Source organism: Centropristis striata, chromosome 12, assembly GCF_030273125.1.
Source record: "Centropristis striata isolate RG_2023a ecotype Rhode Island chromosome 12, C.striata_1.0, whole genome shotgun sequence".
Lineage (NCBI taxonomy): Eukaryota > Metazoa > Chordata > Actinopteri > Perciformes > Serranidae > Centropristis > Centropristis striata.
The window spans coordinates 22,186,367-22,212,006 of record NC_081528.1 but is presented as its reverse complement, the minus strand read 5'-3'; the positions used below and the strand labels follow the sequence as shown (position 1 = coordinate 22,212,006).

The 25,640-nt window shown below is 40.9% G+C and overlaps 1 protein-coding gene across 1 annotated transcript in view; it reads left to right on the top strand.

The window, feature by feature from the left end:
• Positions 1 to 19,431, top strand: part of efnb1 (ephrin-B1) — a 68,554-nt gene extending 49,123 nt beyond the window's left edge. The window contains exons 3-5 of the mRNA XM_059346263.1: positions 6,260 to 6,352; positions 14,572 to 14,682; positions 17,945 to 19,431. Of these exons, the coding sequence (XP_059202246.1) occupies positions 6,260 to 6,352; positions 14,572 to 14,682; positions 17,945 to 18,336 (596 nt within the window). The 3' untranslated portion in view covers positions 18,337 to 19,431. The remainder of the gene's footprint in view (positions 1 to 6,259; positions 6,353 to 14,571; positions 14,683 to 17,944) is intronic.
• Positions 19,432 to 25,640: the final 6,209 nt, after the last annotated feature.

Sequence of the window (25,640 nt, the reverse complement as noted above, 5' to 3'; positions counted from 1 at the left end):
TACTCACAACCACATTTATTCCAAACCTTAAATTCAATATCGGATTTGCAAAATAGCATGAAAAATGTGCAGCACGAACGTCAAAGATATGACTATTTTATATTGTCTGCCAGGTTTTATTATTGAAAAGAAACACGAGAAGAAAGCATTGGCCGAGCCGAGCGCGCCTAATTCATCTAAGATGATATGAAAAGTCTGAATGAATTTTCGTTGCCGGGGCCAAACCTTCGCAGGAGGCTATGCGGGAGAGACAGAGAGGTTGGAGGTTGATTACTGATTTCCATTTTTATTTCTAGGACAAAGAAATGTAGGCCTGATGGACTTGGACATCTATTTAGATCCATTTCATTCTGCTATAATCAGGCTTTAGCCATGGCCTAATACTCAGGATTAGAAAAGGTTCAAAGTGCAAACATCTAGATCCCCAAGTATTATTCCAGTCTGCCAACCTCACTCTGTATGTGTTTGTGCGAGTGTACATGTGTGTGTGCGTGTGTGTGTGTGTGCGTGTGTGTGTGTGTGTGTGTGTGTGTGTGCACATGCATGCTTGCATGCATGCCAGATCTGCTGGGGAGGGTTATCTCTGGAATCAGGCCCATAAACCTAATCTAACCCTCTCTGTGCTCATTCAGGAGTGAAATATTTTGTGCAAATAGGCTCTCTTTTCCTTCTCCCCACTTCAACCGGGGTGTGCTAATGTAAACAAAAACCCAGATAGGAATATCGCAGGTATGAGAAATAACAATTTCTGTTGTGACACTGTTTGATAGAAACATGCACGCACACGCACGCCTGACACGGCTGTGTTTACGTCCCTGCTTTGCCTCAAATGAATAAAACAGCTCTGTGTGCTGGTGTTTTTCCTTGACGCTAAGTGTGAGTGATCAGATCGTGGTTGTGTCTGTTTATGTATTTAGCTTTTTTTTATTTTAATGTAGACATTATTACTGGTGGTTACTGTGACTACGCGGTCCCTGTTTTCAGGCTCGTCTAAGTGGAAGTCTGAATGCTGTGGAGAACGAGGGGGGGGCGGTGTGTGAAAGGTAGCCAATGAATGTCACCTCTCATCCACTTTCTCATTAAACAACCTGCTCTCTGTCTGTCACATGGGCTGTATCTATCCCCTCGTTCGGTGCTTTGGGCAGATGTTGCGCACGAGAGCATGCACGCTCGCGCTCAGACACATGCACACACACACACATACACACACACACACACACAGTCCATGCGGTGTATGAAAGCAAGCCCCTCTGGGCTGGACAGGAATAATAAGCAGCAGATGATTCATGATGGAGATGGGGAATGTATTCAGCAGGACCACCTGAGTGACCTCATTTAGCAGACCTGAGAATAAATATAGACCACCGCGTCGCACTTTAGCCTTCGCTTGTGTCGCCTCGGCCAGTCAGCATCGCATCTCTCACACGTCTCCCACTCCTCTCCTCGGAGCACCCGAGGGAGCACTCCTTCCACGATACGTCTTGTGAAATATGTGTGCATTTGTATATGCAAGAATGTGCATTCACATGTGCATGTAAATGTGCAAGCAGTAGTGGTATATGTGTTGTATTGGAACAGGAGCCAGCTCTTTCCCCTGTAAGGCTTTCTCTTGGCTGATACATTTGTACTGTAGATATTTCCCAACATCAACATTTGGCACCTGGTTTCTCTTATGACTTCAGCAGCTGTAGATCTTTTGTTCTCCCACTAGTCACTCTGCGGCCAATGATCCACACCCACAAAGAGAGCCTTAAATCATACAAAAAAAACCCCCAGCTTTGGAGCCTGACCGCTTTATTAAAAAAAGCAACATTCCTTCATGCAATGACCAGCTCTTTCGGTATTCTGGACTTCTAACGTTGAACCGGTTTGTTCCACTAAATCATTAGCAGCAGAATGGGGGTTTCTTTGTTCTTCGTCCTGTCGTTGCTTTATCCCCTTGTGTTTTTATCTCCGCCGAGACACACAGGAAGACCCAATTCCCCAGTTTCCTCTTTCCAAAACACGACATGACCGTCGGCCTTTTAATATCTGGAAATCCAGATTTGGATTAACGTCAGTGTGCAGGGATGAAACGAGAGAGAGAGAGAGAGAGGGAGAGAGGGTTAGAGAGGGAGGAAAAATTGAGTGAGCGAAAGAGGAGATAGAGTGAGTGAGAAGCTTTCAGATTAAGGAAAAAAAATCTGGCAGTGTGTCCTTGTTGTGGAGAAGGGTTAGGGAGTTTGAGAGACGTCGCTGGCAGTCATCTTTTTTTTTCCTTTTTGACTGACATGATAAATGTAAATATAGATATCACACAGGGGTTAAAATGACAAACACAGGAGCGAGTGGTGCTTAGCAGGCTTTTTTTCTGAAAGATTCACTGCACATTTTTAATGCACTCAACAGTTGTTTCTGGAGTCGATTTCCATCTTGAATAGTGCTTAAAGATGGACTCACATGAGGAAATGTGGTTAAAATTGGACACGGTTAATCGGATTATGAATTTCCATCGGTACAGTAAAAAGCCTTGAATTATTTGACGTTTGAAATGGCCTGAATACAAACAACATATAAAGTGATCATCTCTTTATAAATCCAGCTCTCCTTCACTTGTTTGGCTAAACAGAAGCCTCAGAGGGCTAACTTATCGTCATGCCACATCAGTAATGCAGAGGCCTGTTCAGCCAGCCTGAAGGAATAGTTAATTTAGATGACAGAAGTAAGTTAACACTGAGAAGATTTGCTCTCCCTGAGTGGATATAAAATTCATAGCATGGAGCTCACTCTTAGTCAGATTATTCAAGCGCCTTTGAGCTCGATCTTCAAAGAGCTCATTTTTGTATAACCTTGCCCTGGAAATTTAAAAAATTGAAAGAAAGAAGAGGAGAAATTGGGTGGAAAATGGCTGGATGAGGTTAGCAATTGTGGCAGCGTCTGGGCCATTCAGGGCTACGGGACGGTACGCCTTTAAGACTGGAAACAGGCCTGTTCACCTCACTGTCTTTGAATGTTCCCGTTAGAAGAGACATGCTCCCTGCATAGACTTTACATAAATCATAAGACTCACTTAGCCTTGAGTGTTCATTCACATTAATGTCCCACGTAAATTTCAAATCTTTTTGTTCCTGCTCTGCACTCGGCTCAGCTCGGCCCCCTCGTATATATTTCAGTGTCCGGTTCACTCGGTCGTGTTGAGTCTACAGCTGGGGGAATTTGCTCCCAAAGAGCTCCTGTCACAATGTTATCACAATCATTCTCGCAAATTATCACGTTCTCGGGCCACACTAACAAAATGTTGTGGTTCTCTTTGTAATTTAGAGCCCCGAGTATGATCTGATAATGTAACATAATATTAGCGCAACTCATTATTTAGTTTTCTTCAATTTTGCCAGAGTACAAAGCAGAAATCCCACAGGGTAACAAAATGTCAACATTAATAATACTTAGGAATGACAAGGCATGAATCAACCAGATGAGCTTTTCCATTGCAGCAGAACCAGATTTCAACACTGCTTAATACCACATCAGTTTATAGCAGGGAAATACATGGAGGAACATATGAAGCCTGTGTCTATAATGCATTATAAACATACTTATAATGCCCTATAATGTGCTTATATTCATAATGCTTTATAGCAATAACACATTATAAAGCATTTTATCATGATTTATAAGCTCAGGTATCACACAAGAGTGAGGTTCATAGTGTATTATAATTCTATCAGTTGTAACATATTGTAACATTTTTAATTATGAATTATTAATAAGGTTTGGGTAGGGCCTTTAATTCTAACCCTAATGCGTTAGTAGTATGCTAAAAATTAATTATGGAAAACAAGGTGACACTTTCTATGAGCTCATGTCTATAATGCATTATAAACATAATTATAATGCTTTATAATCTGCTTATATTCATAATGCTTTATTAAAATAACACATTATACATAATTTTATCATAACTTCTAAGGTCAGGTGTCAAGAGTGAGGTTCATAGTGTATTGTAATTCTAATAGTTGTAATAATTATAACTTTTTATTATGCATTAAAATCACAAGTTATATATAATGTGATTACAATTTTTGTGTAGGGTTTTAATTCTAACCCAAATGCATTATGAGTATGTTAAAAAATTAATTATAGAAAACAAGGTAACATTTTCTATGTAGCTCATGTCTTTAATGCATTACAAATATAATTATGATGACTTTTATCTGCTTATTGCACTTTATAATTATAGTTATAAGCACTCGTATAGATTCATAATGCCTTATTACAATAACGATAGCATCAAATATAATAATATTTAATAGCTGCTGGTCACCTACTAGAGTGAGGATCATAGTGTATTATAATTCTAATAGTTGTAGTACATTATAATATTTATTGGAATCTTAATGTGATTATAAGGTTTGGGTTGGATTCTAACCCTAATGCATTATAAGTATGCCAAAAAGTAATTATAGAAAACGAGGTAACACTTTTTATGAAGCTCATATCCATATTAATGCATTATAAAAATAATTATGATGTGGGTTTTTGCCAATAGCACTTTATAATTATAGTTATAAGTGCTCATGAAGATTCATAATGCCTAATTACAACAATGCTACTTTATAATTGCACAAAATTTAACTATACATAGATTATAAGTATGTTTATAATGCAATATAGACATAGATTAGTGTCATATGGGGTGTTGCCAAAAACTATGTCAGTGATTGACCTGCAATTATATTAAGTATAATGGTACTTGACCTCATAGGTCATTATAAAATCCCTCATAATGTGTTAGCATTATTGTTAGAAAGCATTATGAATATGTATTGCTGTCTATAACTATACTATTACTATTTTACACTAATGCATTATCGAAAGAGGCTTCATAGAAAGTGTTACCAAACATTGCTACATCATGCCAGGGAGGGTGAGTATTATATGTTTGCATTGTTTAGAAGCAGTAACTACCCCCTCGCTTGGACCGGCTGCCCCCCACCCGTCTGCAGCCGTCTGCCTGTCTTTGTGTCATCATTAGATAAGCACACTCTCTAAGACTATCTCATCATAATGAGGGTGCCATCTGAAGCAATCACCCAGGGAGATGGTCATTGAGTTAAGAGGGAGGGAAAGGGAGGGGTAGAGTCAGATAGCTCAGATAAAAAACTAAATGAAGTGAGCGAAAAAACAGAGAGGGAGAGACGGATAATATGAGGAAGAGAAACAAAAGCATTTCAGGGGAAGGGAGTAAGTTGAAACAGCAGACTAAGCGGAGATGGAGATCATTTGGGGAATTCCAAAATTAGAGCTGCCATCGTATGTGCCCACACAGGCGCACGACCCCACACACACACACACACACACACACACACACACACACACACACACACACATTCAACTGCCTTGTGCTCGCCGCTCAGTGTTAAGGTCAGAGTCACACTCTGTCTCCCTAGGTCATTATCATGGGCCCTAAAATAGACAGCCAATTGTGTCACAGCGTCTGAAGTGAATGTGACATTGAATAAACAACCCTCGACCATGAGCTGCTCGCTCAAGTCCGAGCAGAACACACACTTTAAAACAAATGGAGGGAGCCCGACACACACACACACGCACACACACTCTAATACATAAATGGACACACACACACACGCACACACACACACACACACACACACTAATACATAAATGGACACACACACACACACACTCTAATACATAAATGGACACACACATGCACGCACAAACATTAAGGGAGGCATTTAGCTCTCAGCACTACCAGCAAGTAATGACACATGTGGCTCTGAGGGAGTAAGCTGCTCGAGGACTTGGCAAGCAGCTGGAACTCTCGCTGGCATGTCTCACTGCTAAAGTATGCACAGACAGAAAACACACACACACACACACACACACACACACACACACACACACACAGGTCTGACCATGTTCCTCCTCTCCACCTCAGCGCCCACCCTCCCTCAGTAGACTCTAATGTTGTTCCATTCATTTGACTTCACTTTATTGTGTTAATGAGAGATACCGTTGAGAGGAGCTGGCGGTTGATTGAGGGTGAGAACGGCTAATCACTGGAACAGCTAATCAGTGCTTGTCGTAAATATTGATTAGTTCTGTGCGTTATGGACGTGCTCATTAACCAGTGTGTCATCTTCTCTCCTCTTTCTCCTGCTTTTCTTCTCTGTACCCTCCATCACTTCCTCCCTCTCCTTGTCCTTCACCCCCTACTCATCCTCTCCACCTCCTCCTCCTCTCCTTCCTCCTACAGCAACCTCCAACGGTACAGTCGAGGGCCTGGAGAACCGGGAGGGAGGCGTGTGCAAGAGCCGAGCCATGAAAGTCATCATGAAAGTCGGGCAAGGTAAATGTGTGCTCACCTCACATGTAGAACACAAAGGAGAGCTGCTGCCTTCAAGCCATGTTTCACTTTGGTGTGACACTTTCATTTGTCGCTATGTGTGCGTAGCGTGACTCTGTCTGCCGTCGGCCTCCGACAGGACTGCAAAGTTGTGTTATGAAATGAATCGGCCAACAGTGTTAATGTCTTTTTTTTAAATACTTTTGATATGACTTATTTAGTGTCATGATCTGGGGCTTGGTGATAATTCATCTTGGCCATTTATTTACTTTACTGGTGTTGCATATTGATTATATGATGATATCGTTTTATCATTTTGCAAAAACTCTGGTGTCCAAACTAATAATTCCAAGAAAAATGTGTACACGTTATGAAGCACTGCATGCATTATGGAGGCATTCATAGTAAATTATAATGCATTTAAAGTGCTTCATGACTACACTCATAAACACATCTTTACTAGTTTAAAATTAGAGGTGGGGAAAAATTTTTTACAGCATAGTTTTGCAATATTTTGCGTGGCGATATTATATTGATTCATGGCTGCCCAGTATCGATATTTTTCGCTGTTTTTTTCTCTCCAGAGGCCGTAGCGTGCTCATTTTCAGGAATATACTGGAGATACTGGTATCATATGAAACTAGAAGATTTAAGGAATTTTTTTGCATGATTTGTGTCAGGATATCGTGTTGAAATAACGCTGCAAAGTGAGGCTATTTTTTGAAGTTGAGGTTGAAGTTGAGGGTGCTGCTGTTGTTGTCGTCCATACATGTTTGATATCAGTTGAGTTCAGTTTGACTGAATACTTTGTTGGTCAGTCTGTGGGTTTGACTCTCATTGTGGAGAATTAAAAAGACTGAAGTCAGATGAACGGACTGAGAATTTTCTCTTATTTGACAAAACAATTCTTGATTTAATTTAATTTTGTGGACATAAAATGCAGTTAAACAGTTAAATATTATTGTATTGCAATACTCACCATATCGCAAAATGCCTAAAATCGCAATAATATCGTACCGTGACTCAAGTAGCGGGATAAAATTGTATCGTGGGGCCTCTGATGATTCACACCTCTAATATAACGTACCTATATTCAACTCAACAATCAACTGTTGAAGTCAAAGTATGCTATTATAATCCATGCAGCTTCATAAGTTATGATGCATTAAGTTAAGTGAATGATATACTATATATTACATGATTATCATAATGTTTCATTATTGGCATTAAGTAAAGTAGAATTGCATTTTAATGTGTTTAAAAGAATCTGTGCTGCCTGCATTATAAGTGATTATTATGTAAGATGTCAAGTGTTAATAAACCATGCAGAGAATTACTTGTAAAATGTGTCTGCTTTAGGAATGAAACCTTAAGATATGAAATCCCAAATGATTTATTCAAAGTAATAAAAAAAGATATAAAAACACCATCCCGTCAAGCTTGATTTTCAAAATGGAATTAAAGCAGCGAGTAAGAAAATGTTTCTTGTTATTCTCTGCATGGTTTATTAGCACTTTGGGGTCTTACATAATAATTACTTATGATGCAACATAACTTCTTTGAAATGCATTATAATGTCTTAGACTTTACTTACCGCCAACAGTGAAATGTTATGATAAAGCAGCAAATATTAAAGATGCATCAATATAATAATAATAATATGCTTCACTTTATATAACACATGCAATGATAACTTATGATGCTGCATTAATATAAAGCAAAATATTAGTCCCATTCTTGTTGATAAAGAGTCCAGTCATATTTCCCAGCCCTAGCATAAACAATCGTATATAGATTAATATATAGGAAAAAAATACTGTCATCTTTTGCTTCCTTATTTAAAAGAAGAAAATAATGTAACACGTAGCATTAATAAGCAATATACAAATACTAAATAATGTATAACACACTGTAATGTAGCTGTAAGGAGGCATTAAAAGTGTTTATTAATGTGTTTCTCCAACAATTATAACCTCGCCTACAAACAATCCATAACTGGTTTATAAATAGTTGATGAATGATTGACGACACAGAAAACAAAGCTGCAATCATATTTAATTATATATGATGCCTCGTGCCCTGCAGGGATGGAATTTGCTGCTCAGAGTAAAGAAGTATTAGTGATTAACATAAAATAGAATGAATATGTTGCACTTTAAAAGGACAAAGAACATTGTATGCAAGCAACTAATATGATGACACAGTGGTGGAAGAAGTATTCAGATCTCTTACTTCAGTAAACGTACAAATACCACACTGTGAAATTACTCCACTACAAGTAAAAGTCCTTCAAAACTAACTGAAGTAAAAGTACAAAAGTATCAGCATCAAAATGTACTTAAAGTATCAAAAGTAAAAGTACTTGTTATGCAGAATGGACCCACTCAGACTGTTTTATATAATCCAAATATATTATTACATCATTTGTATTGATGCTTTTATAAAAACAGTGTTTTAATTAGTACAATATTTGCCTCAAAATGTAGTGAAGTAAAAGTAGAAAGTTACACTAAATTGAAATATTCAAGTAAAGTAAAATAACCTCAAAGTAAATTATATATGTACTTAGTTACTTTCCACCACTGGATGACACACTGTTGCCCATCATGTTGGAATAGTTGTGTTTTTAGACACAATCCTCTGTTTATTCATATTTAATGCATCAGATATCACAATCAAGAGACTGATTAATTACGTTTTGAGATGATATTCACTTAATCCGTAAAGAATAAATCACATTGTCACAATCATTCCATGGAAAGAGGTAAAAAATATATATATTTCAACTCTATGAGCAACAGTGTATTTAAAATATAAACAAATATTTGGCATTCATACAAATATAAGGACACATTTTGTACGATTATGGTGTATTTAAGCATTAGATGACTTGTCTTTGGACTGTATTCAATTGAATGTAGTTGGCAAAGAATTTGCAAACCACTGCATTCTGTTTTTATTACATTTTTTCACTTTTTTGAATTAGGGTTGTACAAATGATTGATATTTTACTGCTTTAAAATGCTTAAAAGTAGGTTTAAAGAAATTGTTAACAAATACTCCAGTTTTGAATCACTTGTGGAAGTGATTTAAAACTGGATCACATCAGCACTTCTTTAGTCTTTAAGGTGTGCTGATGTGATTATATAAACAATAGGTTTATAGATTTGCCATGTATTATGCTGAGGTAAGTATTGCTTTATTATCTCTGGTGTTATTTAGGCCGTTGAGGCATTGTTGCAGATCAATAAGCAGGACTGCTTTATGGACTGCGGTATTGGATTTACAGGATTTTTGCTTCCATGTGATGAAGTTCCCTGATTAGTTAGGCATTACATTCCCATCTGATTGCTCTGTCTATAATCCTTTTCTCAGTTGATTTGGCATTAAAATTATTATATATATATCGATATCACGCTGTAAAATACATATACTGTGGTGTGATTTTATCCTGATCTCTGTTAGTCGTGTCGAGTAGTTTGGAATAAATCATTTTGCACACATAAACAGTTTGTGCAAATAGTGAGATCTGCAAGAAATAACAAGGAATGAAGAAAGGAGTCCACTTGAAATTGTTAGAAGGCCTCTGATATTCCTCAGCTGCCACTTTCAAAGTGAAGTAAAGTAATCACAGAATGAAAATGTGTTTGAAATTGGTATATAAGTGCACGGTCGGGGTAAGTCATCAAAAAATGCTGGAGGTAAACAAGCCAGCTTTTGTTTGGATATCCTTGGACACAACATTTGGTTTGCATCATACATTTCACTTTTAGACACAGTTTTGCTCAATATGTGGACGTCTATATCCTGAATTTGACAGGGTACAGTACACAGATGTGTTGCTCTGTAAACATTCCCCCCATCTTCAGTGTGGTTGTTTTGACCGAAACAGACACTAACCGCCATCTGAGAGGAACATCTGCCCGCCACGATGATCTGATTCCAACTTTAAAGCCAGTTCTCAACATGTCAAAAATAAACCGAGACACGCTGAGAGAAAAATCTGCAGAGTGCATGTGTGTGTGTGTGTGTCTGCGAATGTGTGTGCGAATATTTGAATGCCGGCTAGTTGGATGACAGCAGTGTATCCTGGCAGTGGGTGGGAGAGTAGAAGCTAACAAGCTGCTGATGCTAGCAAGGTCTGAGTCGGAACAAATTCAGCAGATACAGTGAAAAAAATACCCACAACCGTCTCGGAAAACAGACAGGCATCACATTATCTTTCCATGTAGGTCAATTTGAGAATCCGACAGCCCGGGATTGCAACACCATCGCCAAATGACAACACGGCTGCATGAATGCAGGCAACACAGGCGTTTTACACTAAGCTATTAACTGGGAGGAAAACAAATCCCTGAACTCCTGTTAATGAAACTTGAAAGTCTTATTCAAGGGAAAGTTCTAGGAAAGTTCTTCTCCGCTACTCTCGAGTCTGTTTCTGTGGCTTCCGGCTGTTCCTCAACTTCGCCAGAGCAATGCGCTCATTTCCCAAAACGGTCCGAGGCGAGCTGTCAGTCACAATCGATGTGCCCTAAAAACCTTGTTAGAAGAGATGCTGTTGGCCCAGCTGCTACTACTTTTATATCTATTTCTGTGAGCGGAATTTTAGATGCATAATCTGCCCATTCAACCCAGTAACTATTAGAGGAAGGGCCCTGAGAAATGAGAGCATCGACAGAAACTTTGATTTAGCAGCTGCGTACTATTGCTGGGGGACTGTTTTCCCTGGAAAGAAGTTAGCTTTACAAGCTACAACTAAGGGTTCTGTCCTTTATTGATTACTCAGCTGATTATTTTTCTGATCAATCCATAGATTGTCTCGTCTGTAATATTTTGGAAAATAGTGGTAAATGTTCAATGTAATTTCCCACAGCCAAAGATGACATATTTGCCATTGCTTGTTTTATCCGAAAGTGGTACATTTTTTACTTTAAAACTGAAACTTTACTTGAGTACTTCCTTACACATTTATTAGACAGCTAAAGTTATTAGTTATTTAAAATGACCAAAGCTAAAAAAAAAAAACTGTTGCACACAGTTGCAGGAAAGTCTGCAATCAAGCTACGAAATTGAAAAAATGTTATGGGTGTATTGATTTTCATTATGTTGCATTGTTGAGTATGAAACAAATCAACAGTATGTACACCAGTTCCACCTTAAAATGCTACTTATAATGCATGAGTAATAATAATCCAATAAATAGTACTATAACACATCAGGGGCCAATTTCATCCATTGAGGTCTTTAACTTTTGATACTTTAAGTCCATTTTCCTGTTATTACTTGTGCAGTTTTACCTTTTGCAACAATTTAATTGCAAGCTTTTAACTTGTCAGGGTTGATTTCAGGATTTTTTTAATGAGGCGGCACAGGGAAAGCAGTGAAGGGAGGCCCACGGGAAATAAGGACAGTCAACCAAAAATAAATACAGCATTGACAATTGGCTCGTAAAACACAATTTTCAGGCTCTTGTGCAGCGTCCTGTGCCCTATTACATACAGAACTACATGAAAAGTGTCAGTGAACAAGCTGCTCTTACTGCTGCTCATACTTCAGAGGGCGGGGCCTCCCCTTCCCCCCTCTAGTCACGTATTTTGTAAGGGAGTATTTTTACAGTGTGGTATTGTTATTTTTTCAAGTAAACATTATAAATACTTAACTGCCGATATTCTGTTTAATCATGTTTAACAAAAAAAGCACCTACTAATCATTTCAGCTATAGAAACCATAAAAGCTATATAACTGGCTGCCTTAAAAAAAGTCATATTTTTGGCTGACTCAAGTCATGCTGAAAGGATTCTTGTTAATTGACCAAGGGGTTGGCAGAAAATTCACTGACAACCATTATTGATTATATATTTTAAGAATTTTATTGAGCAAAAGAAAAAATAAATCAAACATTTGCTGGTTCTTGCTTGTGAAACATTCAAACCTGCAGATTTTCTCTCTTATTTAACCATGAATTGAAAATATTTGTCTTGTGGGCTGGTGGTCGGACCAGCCGAGTAATTTGAAGATAAAGAAACAATCATTACTTGCAGCCCTGGTTCTTCTGCAGCCTCACTGGATGGTGTTTCAATTAAGAGGAAAAAAGTCCCGGCTCCGCTTGGCTCTGACCCCACATGCTATTGTGTTTAAGCCACTCTGCCTCTGCAGCTGAATGCCAACACTTCCTGCAGCCAAGTCCCCAAGATCTTCCCATATGTCCACTCGTAGTGCTTTGCACTTTGCTCTATGGATTATATTTCAGTGACTCATCTCAGGTTGCGATATGTGCACATTCTTTGTATTGTATTTCTTGTCGAGACACTCCTGTGCCTCGTCTCGTTGAATCATCGGTTTTCGGGAAATTATGCGCCCTGGCATGTCAATATCTAATTGTATTTTAAATGCCCCGTGTTCCGTCTTTTGTCTTTATATAAAATATGAAGCGAAAAGGAAGTGAAATTGATTGCAGGGTGGAAATACAAGAAGCCCATGTTTTATACATCCATTCCTGTTCTGCTCTCTCTCTCTCTCTCTCCTCCACCACATCATGTCACCGTGCTCATTAGAAATATGTTGACTCACCGGCTTGCACGCACCCCCCCACCCCTCTCTCTCTCTCTTTCTATCTGTCTCTCTCTTCTGTCGCTCGATCATTGTCTCCCTCACTTTCACTCACTCCTCCTCCTCCTCTCCCCCGCCTTTCTCCCTCCTTCTGGCGGGTTGGCAGTTCTGAGGTAGTTGCTGTCTGCATAGCTAAGGGAAATGTCAGCAGTACACACAGAAAAATGGGTCAGAACATTAGAACGCTCCCTGCACATGCTCAGTGCTTGACACACAGTGTTGGGGCTATATGAGTGAATCAGATCACTGTGTCCTCTCATATCCCCTGCCATACGTGAATGTTCCCACTTCTCACTCCTGTCTTTTCTCATCAATTATTGACGCCGCACAACAGCTCACGGCTAGGTTCACCACTGCTGCAATCAGTATGAAGCAATGCAGTGTTCCGGACATGGAGAAGATAGAGGAGGAGAGGAGATCAATTTGTTAATAGCGAGGTTATATTCCTGGAAAAAAATAATAAATAAAAAGATATTACCCGTGAATTTATGTCCTTTTTTGTCTCTCCACTTTCAACATTTCCTCCCTTTTTTTCTCTCTTTTCATATCTTCCAGACACTTGAATCATTTCCCCACCCCAGTCTCAGCCAAACTGAGGTGGAAATAGAAAATAGTCTGCCAGACTGTCAGGCCCTTTTCACTCACACACACACACACATGCACAGCCACACACACACATGCCACACAACTTGCCACGAGGGACTCAAATGTAAATTGCCTCCCCAACACGCCCTCCTCTCTATTTCTCACACACACCCCCCTCGTGCAGGCCTTCGGGCAGATGCAGATAAGGCCTGATAGAGGAAAGCATCTGATAGTGTTCTGTGGAATCCCTCTGACCGGCTTCGGTAATAGTTTATAACTGTCCTCTGTCTGCCGGCCCTGCCCTCGTAAACGCAGCGCCGAGGACCCACCGGTGTTTACCGCACAAAGACTTCAAAGTGCGTGTGCTGAAATCACAACAGACAGACAGATAAACTGTCTGTTTCCTTTGCGTTCCCCTCAGAGCTTATACAACCCCCTCCTCTCCTCTTCTCCCTCCTTCTCTTCCCGTCCTCCTATTCACTCCTCTTCCTCAAGTGTGCCTCTTACAGGCAGAGTTAAAGCCAGAGCAATAAATAAGACATATTATGGCCTTTTAACGTGATGAATAATGTAAAACAATAAAAAGTTAATATATAACTACTTTAGCCTCATTCTGCCATGCCTAAGTGTATTGTAAGTATATTCTAGGTGTGGGTTTACGTGTGCTCTCGTGTGTGTGTGTTTGTGTGTGTGTCGTACGCTCTCGTGAATGTGTCAGTGTTGGAAATGCCTGTCTGAGTGTTTGCTGAAGGAGCTGCTGATGTAGATGTGAGCTCGTTTTTTACGACAGGACAGGGATACCGGCGTGTTTCGCAGACGTTCGCTAACTTGTCCTTCCTCTTTCTTGTGCTTTCATCTTCGCTTCTGAGACGCTTTCAACACATGCAAAGATAACCTTCTCTGTGTATAAAAGATATATCAAAAGATAATATAAAATAATCCTTGCTGATGCAGAGGAACAAGTCATTGTAATTCAGCGCATGCAGCTTCCCAAGGCTGAGTCTCTGTGTGTTTTTTGTTTCCCACAGTCCCAAACGCAGTGAACCCCGCCGTGCCGGAGACAGACAACGCCATACCGGAGTCCAGTCCCAGTCCGCCTGACCAGGGTCGGATTGGACCCGAGATGCCAGGAAACCCTGGTGAGCAGCTTGACAGACCAACATTATACACATAAACCGCAGCTTTAGACTCTTTACAGAATGCTTTCTAGTTTCTAGAGTGCAAATATTTTAGTAAAATAAAGGTTTTTGAAGTGTAAAAAAACGAATATTCACAGCCTCAAGGGTTCCTCTAATAATTAATCACATTTAGCCTGAAAAGAGAAAATAAAAAATCATAGTTGAGCCTCCCAAAGTAAGTACTCTCTCATATGGCTTTTTTCACGCCGCAGGCATTCCTTTGATATCTGGGGGTCAACTTGCAAAAAAAAGATGTAAAACCAATGTTGTACAGAATAAAATAACACTCGGCAAAATGCAGCTTGCTATAAAACAACAGGAAACCGCACGCAAAACAAATACAGTCACCCTGAGTCACTTTCTCATTCATATTGTACACAAAGAGTGTGCAGCACCCAAGGAGACTCAAAGACATACCTCTTTATTATAAATCTTTTTAAACCTCATTAGAATTGCAGATAAATGAAGATTAAAAGCTCAGATAATTGAAGGCGTCACTCAAGTCTCCTCAGCAGCTCCGGGCCCTCCTTGTTTCCTGTTTTCACCAGCACCTTTTCATTTCCACAGAAGAGACCACTTCTTAACTTTTTGACTTACTCCACAACTTTTGTAAGGCAGAAAACTTCCTCCAAGAACACACTGTTCTGCCTGTCCCAAAGTGATAAGCTGCCCTCATTTAATAATTGCTTATTTGACATTAGTTGCTCTATAAAAAGGTTTCCTAATGTCACTTTTCCCTATACCCGGGCTTTTACCTGTCTACCATTGTTAGATCAGTGATTATGTCAAGTGAAGAAGTGGAGGGTGGAATGAAGGACGTGTCACTGCGGTTTGAGGGGCTGATATTTCAGGAATGAAATGTCTGACAGCCTCTCTCCAGTGCCCAGAATGTACGAAATTCCTCGCGCCTCTGATTTCACCGATAAGGCAGGAATCGGTAGCTTTCAGTGATGTCATTTAGTCGTGATAAGGCATAAGGGCGCAGTTATCCCCTCCTCAATAAATGGTTAAGTGCGGAGTGGTCAGTCGAGTGAGGAGACGCAGTCATTAGTGAGGATGGCAGACTCCGGAGATATGAGGCTTTTTGTGTGCCTGTGGGTTTGGGGGGGGGTCATGGACAGTAAAGAGGTGGTGGTGGTGGTGGTGAAGTGGTGGGAGGAGGTGAGTGCTGCTCTTTGGCAGCAGCTGCATGCATACATGGAAAACAGATTTGGTTCCTCTCAGATTTCAGTCACTAGAGGAGCCAGTCATTCTCTCTCTCATCCAGTAACAGCCCCCCCTCGCCCGCCCCGTCCTCCGCCCAGATCTTAGACAAAAGGATAAAATAAAATCAGATGTTCAGATCTGCCCGCCTCATTTTTCTTTTTTCATATCTCACTTGGCCTTTGCCATACAACTGTGGCCTTCACATGTCGTACAAGTTTCCGAGGCTCAATGTTATCGGAGCGGGAATCTTTGTTATGTTGAGTGATGTCTACAGATTTCATTAGGAGTCTATTTTGAATGAGATAATTCAATTAGATTACATCAATGGGGCTGTTAGTCATGTAGAGCAAACAACAAACAGCGACGTGATCACAGTTGATTTAGGCCCGAACGCTAAGATATGCACATGACAGGGCTGGCTTACTGTAAATTATATTACTTTTCTGATTGTTCGGCGGTCTCTAAGGGACTGTATGAAAATGATTTGGGTGGGGAGGGGTGCTGACTCTTATATCACCCCTGATACACACATATCTGTATATTTATTGTGACTTGAAGCTTGGATAGGCAGTTTTTTTTGTGTGTCATTGGGCGAAAATCCCATAATAACCCTTCAGCATATTGTAATTCAGCCCAGTCGGCAGCAAAAAATGTTGGCATTGTACGTTTCTGCAAGCCACAGAAACATTGATCTTGAACTTTTTTTATCCAAGGATAAAGCAATAAGAGCCACGCCGCTCCACTGTCCACTGTTGGTAGTTAAAAGTGTTATTAAAGTGTTTAAAAACAGTCTGCAACGTGTTTAAAGCAGCAGTTGTCACGTGTCACAATGAAAATGGGTTGCAGTGGTTCAGTAACGTTTCACATTTGAATCATTTGTGGCTTAAAAATGTAGAGATTCAACATATCTGTGGTTTGCAGAAATGTACAATGCCAATATTTATTCTGGAAACTGGGTTGTGTAATTCAAGGGTTCAGAGAGAAAACTAGACTTCTGTAACACTGTCTTTGTTTTCAGGCTTTAGAAAAATCTAGCCCATGATGAGAGATTTTGGCCAATTCCAACTCATTTTAAAGAGAGTGTGTTCCTACTGGCTGCTCTGAAAATGCAGATGTGTGTGTATGGTCCTTCACATGGTGATTCAATGGCGGAAAATCCTGTTGAAAAAGTTTCTATTCTGGCAATAACAACTGCCGAAACTGCAAAGCAACCAAAAAAAAAGGAAGAGGGACTTTTCAACAAGAGAGTTTGAGAATAAGGCGATAAAAATGTCAATATTTGCAAAGCTTTTCAGAGATGGGGGGAAAATGTTGATAATAGTTTAGCCAAAGGGCTTTACTGGCCTGCAAGTGTGCAAAGAAAACATGATGGTAATTCTCAGAATTCTTGCTGTATAACAACATTAGGATGAATCTACTCATACAAGTTACTGTATGAAGAATGTGCATATACCTAGAGAGAGAGAGAGAGACAGAGAGAGAGAGAGAGAGAGAGAGGGAGAGAGCTGCAGGATGAGGCTGTGTTTCCTAAATCTGGCATTTTTTATTTGTTTGTTTGTTTGCTTTCCTTTTTCAGAAAACTGCTTACCCCTAGCTTTAACAGAATAGTAAAAACACAGCCACTCTATTTTTGAATAAAGAGCTGCTGAATAAACTGTTATTATAACCACCAAATGTGTGAACCGGGAACAGCTCTGTGCTGAGAGGGCTTTGCACTGCCATATTTTTTCCCTGCACTGTATCCTCTGCATACGGATAGATTCACCTTTATGGCTCATATGAAAGCCATATTTTTATGTAGCTATTTGATCTTTTTTAATGTCATAAATCTCACAAATAAAAGAAATATGAGGTCAGGAAAAAAGACCCCTCCCTTGTTCTCAAGAAAAAGTATGGCTGCTCACCCTTCAGCAAAAATAAAATTACAGCCCTCCACTCCTTCCCCTTTTTCTGACCCCCCACACCCTGATAATTTATGTACAGTCCCTAAATCCTTTCTCTCTTTATTTCTCTGCAGACATGAATCAGGACCCCAACGGCTCCTCGGGAAACTCGGACGGCATCCTTGGCTCCAAAGTTGCCGTGTTCTCCGCCATCGGGGCCGGCTGCATCATCTTCCTCCTGCTCATCCTCCTGCTCGTCATCCTGCTCATCAAGATGCGCAAACGCGCCAGGAAAAATGCCCACTCGCAGCCCCGCCCCTCTGCGCTGTCACTCAGCACGCTGTCCAATCCCAAGCTTCCCGGGGGCACGGCTGGCACGGAGCCCAGCGACATCATCATTCCGCTGCGGACAGAGAACAACTACTGCCCTCACTATGAGAAGGTGAGCGGCGACTATGGCCACCCCGTCTACATTGTCCAGGAGATGCCTCCGCAGAGCCCTGCCAACATCTACTACAAAGTCTGACACGCTCCGCACAGCCAGCGACACAGTCAGGAGAGAGAAAGAGAGGAGCGCTTGATTTATGTTCTTGGGAAGAACACTTTCCTTTGCATTTTGGGGACTTGATGCACCTTCAAGCCCGTGTTATTTCTACCACCTGCTGCACAAATCTGGAGAGACACGCACTGACCAGTAACCAGCGGGGTTGTGGACTGACTGCTGAGAGAGGTTTATTCTGTTTGTTTGGGTTGTCTGACAATCCCCACCCGCCCCTCCTCCTCCTCTACTCACCTCCCTACCTTCAGCGTCCCCCCACTGTGCTCCGACATGGGAGGGGAGGCGGGGCTGGAGCGAACCAACAGATGGAACTCTAGCTTCCTGGTTCGCTGTCCCCTTTAACGGGCAGGATATAACTTATCTCAGTTCCCTGAAGTACAGTCTGTGCTACACCCAATTAAACATCCCAGCACACTAGCCAGGAACAGGCAGACACAGGCCCCGGAACGCCACTCAGCCTGCAGTTTGTGTGCAAGCATAAAATATGTGTGTGTGTGTGTGTGTGTGTGTGTGTGTGTCTGCGTGCGTGTGTGTTAGTCAGGGCTCCGCGCTGGGCCAGGGAACTCTCCAGATAGCTCAGGTATCAGACACAGTGTGTGAAATAATGTGTTCCTCTCCCTTCGCACCTCTGATGTTTGCCTTACTTACTATTTTTGATGGAGGATTTCCTCGAACCCTGATTCAGTTCACAAAGCAGTTGTATTTTGTTAGACTTTTCCTACAAGTGCACAATGTATAGAGTTGAATAGATCATCTTTATCACTCCATCTTCTCACCTCTCATGTCATCCGTCGTGTTTTCATCTTTTTCCCTGAGAAACTACCTTGACCTGGACTGTGGATGTCGAGGTGTGTATGTGTGTGTTTCCTGGTAAAAAAAACTCCCTTCTCCACTGATCTGATATGAGCTTTAGTATTACTCTGGTATTTATGACCTACTTGTGTGTATTTGAAGGTGTGTCCTCTGTGAGTGTGAGTGTGTGTTTGGGCATGTCCGGACCAGTCTTGTATCTGGGCAGACTTAACTGGCTTATGGGTAGAACACTAACTTAGTGTATCGTAAGGTTCAAAAACAAGACAGACAGACAGACTGACGCGCTGACAAACAGATCTTACAAAACCGCTCCAGTGCTCCAGTTGGCACCTACTGAAGGTTTTGTTCTCTCTGATGAGCTTTCGGGGAGATGGTTTTTAAGACAGCAGGCAGGTTGAGATTTGTTTGTTCTGGCTTCTGGTGCGACGGTGTAAGCATCAAACAGTTAGTTTGGTGCCTGCTGCCTCGGCGAGGTGGGCGTCGGAGGTGTGGTTGGCACTGATTGGCTGGCCTACATAGGTAGGTTGCCCTATATATAAGTTGGATGGCGAGCTCCGGCTCGAACATTGGGATACAGTATTGTTAGATGCCAATTGGCTGCCATCTGTGGATGAGTCAGTGGAGTGCGCAGTCAGTGGTGTCGCCAGCGTGTGACTAATCTATGTGCCATCTCCGTGCCCACACTCACCAGCCGGGGAGGAGAGAGAGCGAGAGCGGCGGATAAAGGAGAAAATGTTCCTGTGACTTGGCTTTAACCTGAGAGGAAGATGGCGGTGCGGATGGGGGGGTGACGGGGTGAGGGGAGGAGGGGTGACCGGGGGTTGAGGTGGAGGTAGTTTAGCATTCATTTTTCCATCCCCTCACCAGTTGTGCTGTGAATAAAAATGCTGTGCAGAATATTCCTCAGTCAAGGTGTTCAGCCAGCGAGGACACTGCAGCTCAGCTATCACACAGCCCAGGGCAGCGGCACCGAGACAGGATTTACTGCAGCTGGATGTGTGCACACCGACGCTCGCTTTTTAGGTGGTGGTGGTGGTGGGGTGGGTGGCTGGAATCTGTCTGCGTGCACATGTTGGTGCTTCTATGTGTGAGTGCTTATTTGTGCTTATATTTGCAGTTTTCTTCTTCTGTGTGTATGGATGCTTCTGCGGTCTAGCAGCTGAGCAGACTTGTTTTGGGACTAGGTGCTCCAAACAGTGTGGCTGCCAAAGTACGGAGCGCCGCAGTCCCCGCTTAATGATGTGTGAGAGGAGAGGGGAGCAGATAAGGACAGCTATTCCTCAGCACGGGCTGACGTTTGACGCACATGTGCACACACACGCACGCACAGACACACCGAGACTGACGGGTCCAGGTTTATCTCCAGTCAAACGGTCAGACTGCCGGTAAATGTTTATTCACCGGCGCAGACACCTATCATCTGCTGCCACATACTATTGCCATCCATGGATATACACTGCTGAGTTAAAAGGCAGTCCAGCTTGAAGACTCGGGGAAGACTCCAGTGGCTTTTGCGTGTCGTTAACCCAGGAGTTAACAACCTAAACAGCTGCTCGTACTTTTGTGGTCCTGTGTTTTAACTCAGCATGCAGCCCTCAGTGGCCCTCTGTGAAACACATTTAAATCAAATATTTTTGTTTCGGATCGGTGCGCATCCATTCACCTACACCAGCCAAGGGAGTCATTATCAAATTACCACAAACCATGTCTCATTTTTATTCATTCTAGTGACCACTTTAATGTTATTCAAATTTTGGGTTGGGGGGGGGGGAGAAAAAACATTTAGAGATAACAGAGAAATGTAAATATATGGATAGAGCCCGATTTAAGATGTAATTTCACCTGAACACTGCTCATAAGAAAAATTTAAGATTAGATTTTTGTAATGGAGGATGTTTGTAAATAGCTGTCTTTTTAAAGTGTGTTTTGTATGAATCCTTGCATTTTTGTCTCTGTTTGCAATATGTTTTTATTTTATTTTCTTTTAGAGTTAAACTGAATATTGCAACGGACACATGAGCTGTCTTTTTTTGCAGCGTCCAGTATTGTCAAAAAAAGTCTTTGTTACCACACGTGTTAAAAGAAAAAAAATAATAACTGGGGTTCAGAGTTTTTACATCGCCATTCAACAGGATTCTAGTTGCTCAGAAACTGTTCAGGACTGAAGCTTTGTCACCGAGCGGCTTTGAAATGGATAGGTCATTGAAACTATGAATGATAAGGTCCCTTCCCTGTTGGAGGCAGCACTTAACTCTGCATATGAAGACTGTGTAATTCCACTGCCTTTGAGTTACCTACACCTTCCACTCCATTATTAGATGTAACAAAAACATTTTGGTCCAGAAAGATTAATCTTTTCTCAGTTTTAATAAGTCTATCGGGCTAGACGGAGAGAAGCGTAGAGCGAGAGAGAGAGAGAAGAAGGAGAAAAAGGGGCCACGTATGAGAGTGTGACCGTTCTGCGCTCGCCATAAATCATCCGGTTTACAACACTCATTATCTCCCAGGCGGTCCTTTGTTTTAAAGTCGCTCTCTCCCTCCTTTCCTAATTTAGCACAAGGATGTTGGTCGCTCATATGAGCCTCACTGTAGGTTGATTTCTGCTATTGTTCAAAGCCACAGTATTATTTTTCAATGTGCATGTGTAAGCAAAACCTGTTGAATTTGTTTCCCTTTGTTTGAATCATAACTGTCAAGTTTTTGTTATTTTTTTTTTTTTTGCCATTCACTTCTTTTGCCGCTTCTCAGCGTAACCTATTGGCACCAGCTACAATGGAAATAATGTTCCACCAGTTTGGAAACTACCGCATATTGATAAATAAAATTTTTCCCATGGAACTTGTTCTGGAGATTCTTTCTTCCCTTCTTTGTCTCAAGCTTCATAAATGTGGGTAAAAGATTTCATTTGCCGTCTCACTGACCACCCCGGCTCATGGTGGGAGCATAAACCAGCCGCCCACGCTCACTCCACTTCCCTTTGAGCCCCCCACACACCCCCTCAAACCCTCACCTCAGGGGTCAGTGCTGCACAGATGGGTTTGTTCTGATACATTAGTCAGATTGAAATCACAAGCAGGCTTCATAAATTCATATTCGGGGAGTATGGACACGCCTTTTTGCATAGTAACTAATACCCGTATCAACCCGCTCTGCCTTGGTGTCCTCCAAAATTACATTTCTTCATACATGATTAAATCTGATTGGCCGCACTCTGCATTTCCATTGCGTTTGTCTAAAATTACAGCCTGCATTTAGCCGACTGAGGAACAAACTCCAAGTCCTTGGTGAAAGCAGAGATGGCATGAAATGTTATTAAAGTGATTGGACATTTTCTCCGACAAACACATCAGTGTTTGTGGGCATGGCTTTCGTGTGGCTGATGATGTGAGCAGAGACGGAGTGGGCGAGTGAAGAGTCTGATGGCAGGAGAGAGAAAAAGTCAGGGCAATGAGAGACATAATGCGCCTGTGGCTTCACTGCCTCCCCCCCACCCCTCACTCACACCCCCATCCTCGCTGTTTCTCTCTGTGCCCCGGGGCAGGTACGTTCATCTGGTTTCCTGGCTCGGTCCCGAGACGCCCCCATAGATCCACGTTACTGTGGGTTTATTAAAACCTTCCCCCCACTGAGCTACTGTGTGACTGCATGTTTTACTGTGTATGTCTGTGTGTGTGTGTCTGTCTGTGCATTTGCCAAAGGGCTCTTCTGTTGTTCTACAACAGAGTCAACATCACAAAAATAAGGATATATTACTGTTGCAGCGTGCACTGCAGCATTTTTGCTCTTCATCTTTTTTGGAAAATGCCTCCACGAGATCCATATTAAATTAGATAGTGGCTTGATATTCAATTGTCCATTGGGCTCCTCAGTTGAGAAGTTTGTTTTTTATAATGCCCAGACATGTATAAAGACATGCGAGCCAACATGTTGCACGATCATAAATACAGGCTGCTGGCAGAAGTAATTGGTAGGTATCATTGTAAAAAGTTAACGGATCCAAACTTTACACAAAGCCAGTGGATTATGCCCTGAATATATGGGCTGTTCACACTGTCATATAACATTGTGAGACAATATAACTACATGGTCGCCCATAAAGTTGGAATAATGCTGTTTTCAGAGCCAATCCTCTGTTAATTGTGGTTTCATTTTCATTGTGATATGTTTGAAAGAGATTGATTAATACAGTTTTGGGAAGATATATACTCTATCTGTCAATAATAAATCACATTGTCACAATCATTTCATGGAAAGAAGTAAAAAATATTTTATTCCAACTTTATGGGCGACCACGTATTCATAAAAGTATTATTTTTAACAAGCAAAACTCATATTTCATTCTAGTTTTTCCACTTTTTATACAAGTAAGCAACAGCTTGGGAACGGCAACACCACTGGGACAAACAAGAACTGCAGTAAATTGTTACACCAGAATCAGCAGAGACTAGAGAGTGAAGTAAATATAAAAGTTTTAACATTTAATATTACATGCTTACAAGAAAATACTGGAATATAATAACAGATAATACATGGGTGCTCATAAAGTTGGAATAAAATATATTTTTTTCCTTCTTTCCATGAAATGATTGTGACAATGTGATTTATTATTGACAGATAAAGAGTATATCTTCTCAAAACTTTATTAATCAATCTCTTCCAAACATATCACAATGAATATGAAACTACAAGAGCATTGTGTCTGAAAACAAAATTATTCCAGACCGTGTATGTGATGATTGTAACAATTGATTCATGATCATTTTAATTTTTCTTTAATTCAACACATAAAGCTTCAATACAGCAATGCAATGCAAATACAATTACACTTGTTTGAATTTAAATTTCCTTCATTTCTGATGGTAATAAACAAAACAATATAGGCAATATCTGTGTAGCGTATATAAATTATATCTCCCTTATTGTTGTTGGGAAATTAATTATGCACCATTTCTAATAACAACTAAGCAAAAATGGGACAAGTGTAATAAGAATCAATTGCAAAAAGCGGGAAAGAAGAAAATAACAGTAATGGTAATTATGATAACAATAATTACCTTCATTTTAAGAGGTGACTGGAGCTCAGGCATTGCATGTATTAATGTTTCAACAAACCTGTCTGTTCTCATCTACAACATTGCCATGATTTTCTTCACGTAAAAGACATCTTTTATATGATCATTTGACCAGATGAAATGAGATAATTTGGTCTTTCTAGAGAGTCTCTGGTGCTTAGACTCTACGGGGAGATTTGTAATCGAGGAGCAACCCCCATGGCCAGCAGCTAGATAACACCATCCAATATATAATACATATATAATTATATGTTATACATCACTTCGGGTTACCTTTTCTGCATATTCTGCACATTCTGCATTACCTACAGCAGCTGACAACTCTAATCAGGGCCTGCCTCTTTAACTGTCAGTATTTTTAGCTTTTGCACACTTAGACTCCACTTCATTTGCATATTTAAACAGCAGTACATTTTTAAACTGCAGCTAAAACACCCTCCTGAGCTTTTCACTTGATGCGAGCATGTGTAATTCCCCACATTGTTTTTTTTTGATTGTGTAACATGGTGGCTTACATGTCTTTATAGATGAAACAAGTCACCTGGGAAAGCAACAGCTGCCAGCAGTTCGAGGTGGCTTGGGAACAATTTAACTTACACTCATTTTCATCCATGACCATGAATACTAATTGGGAAGAAAAGTACTTCCAAGAAAGCTTTTTTTTCTTCCCTTTTTCAACAGTTTGCAAGAAAAAAGAGTGTAAAAGTAGTAAATCACTGGAGATTATCATAGAGTCACCTTTGAGGCATTGAGACCTACAAGCTGAGCAAACTTGCGTTTTTATGTGTGAAATGAACTTTCTTCTTAGGCTGACAAAAATAGTGTAATATAAATTCATAGCTTGTGGCCGCCGTAGTAATTACTATCAAACTGATGTAAACTAAATGAGCACAGGCTGTTTTAAGGTGAGGAAGCACAGACTAATGCTTTTTTGTTGTTGTTGAGTAATTCATTTTAGATTGCACTGGTGCTTGTTTGCCTCTGATGCTCACCAACCGGTTGTGCATTAGCATAGTTTACTTATCACTTTGTTTGCTGCTGCATCGCTGCCTGCAGGGCAAGTGTCTTTCACTCCTGACAAGGCCACGTGGCTGGGAGAGCTTGTAAAGAAACCACGGATGGAAAATAAAGTTGTCAGCGGGAGATGTAAAGTGATAGCTAACCAGATGAGGGAAAGAATTCAATAACACTGGTGTGATTCCTTTAACGGTGTTAGTTGGCACCACATCTTAGTTTTCCCCTCACGTTATTTCACACACTCCGCTCCCACACAAAATCTGCTGCATGTGCAGACACTACCCTTGATCTGTTGAAGCAAGCAAGTTCAAACTCTGCAACTTCTCAACTGTGACAATGCATCCGGGGGGAGAGTCCGTCAATATAGCT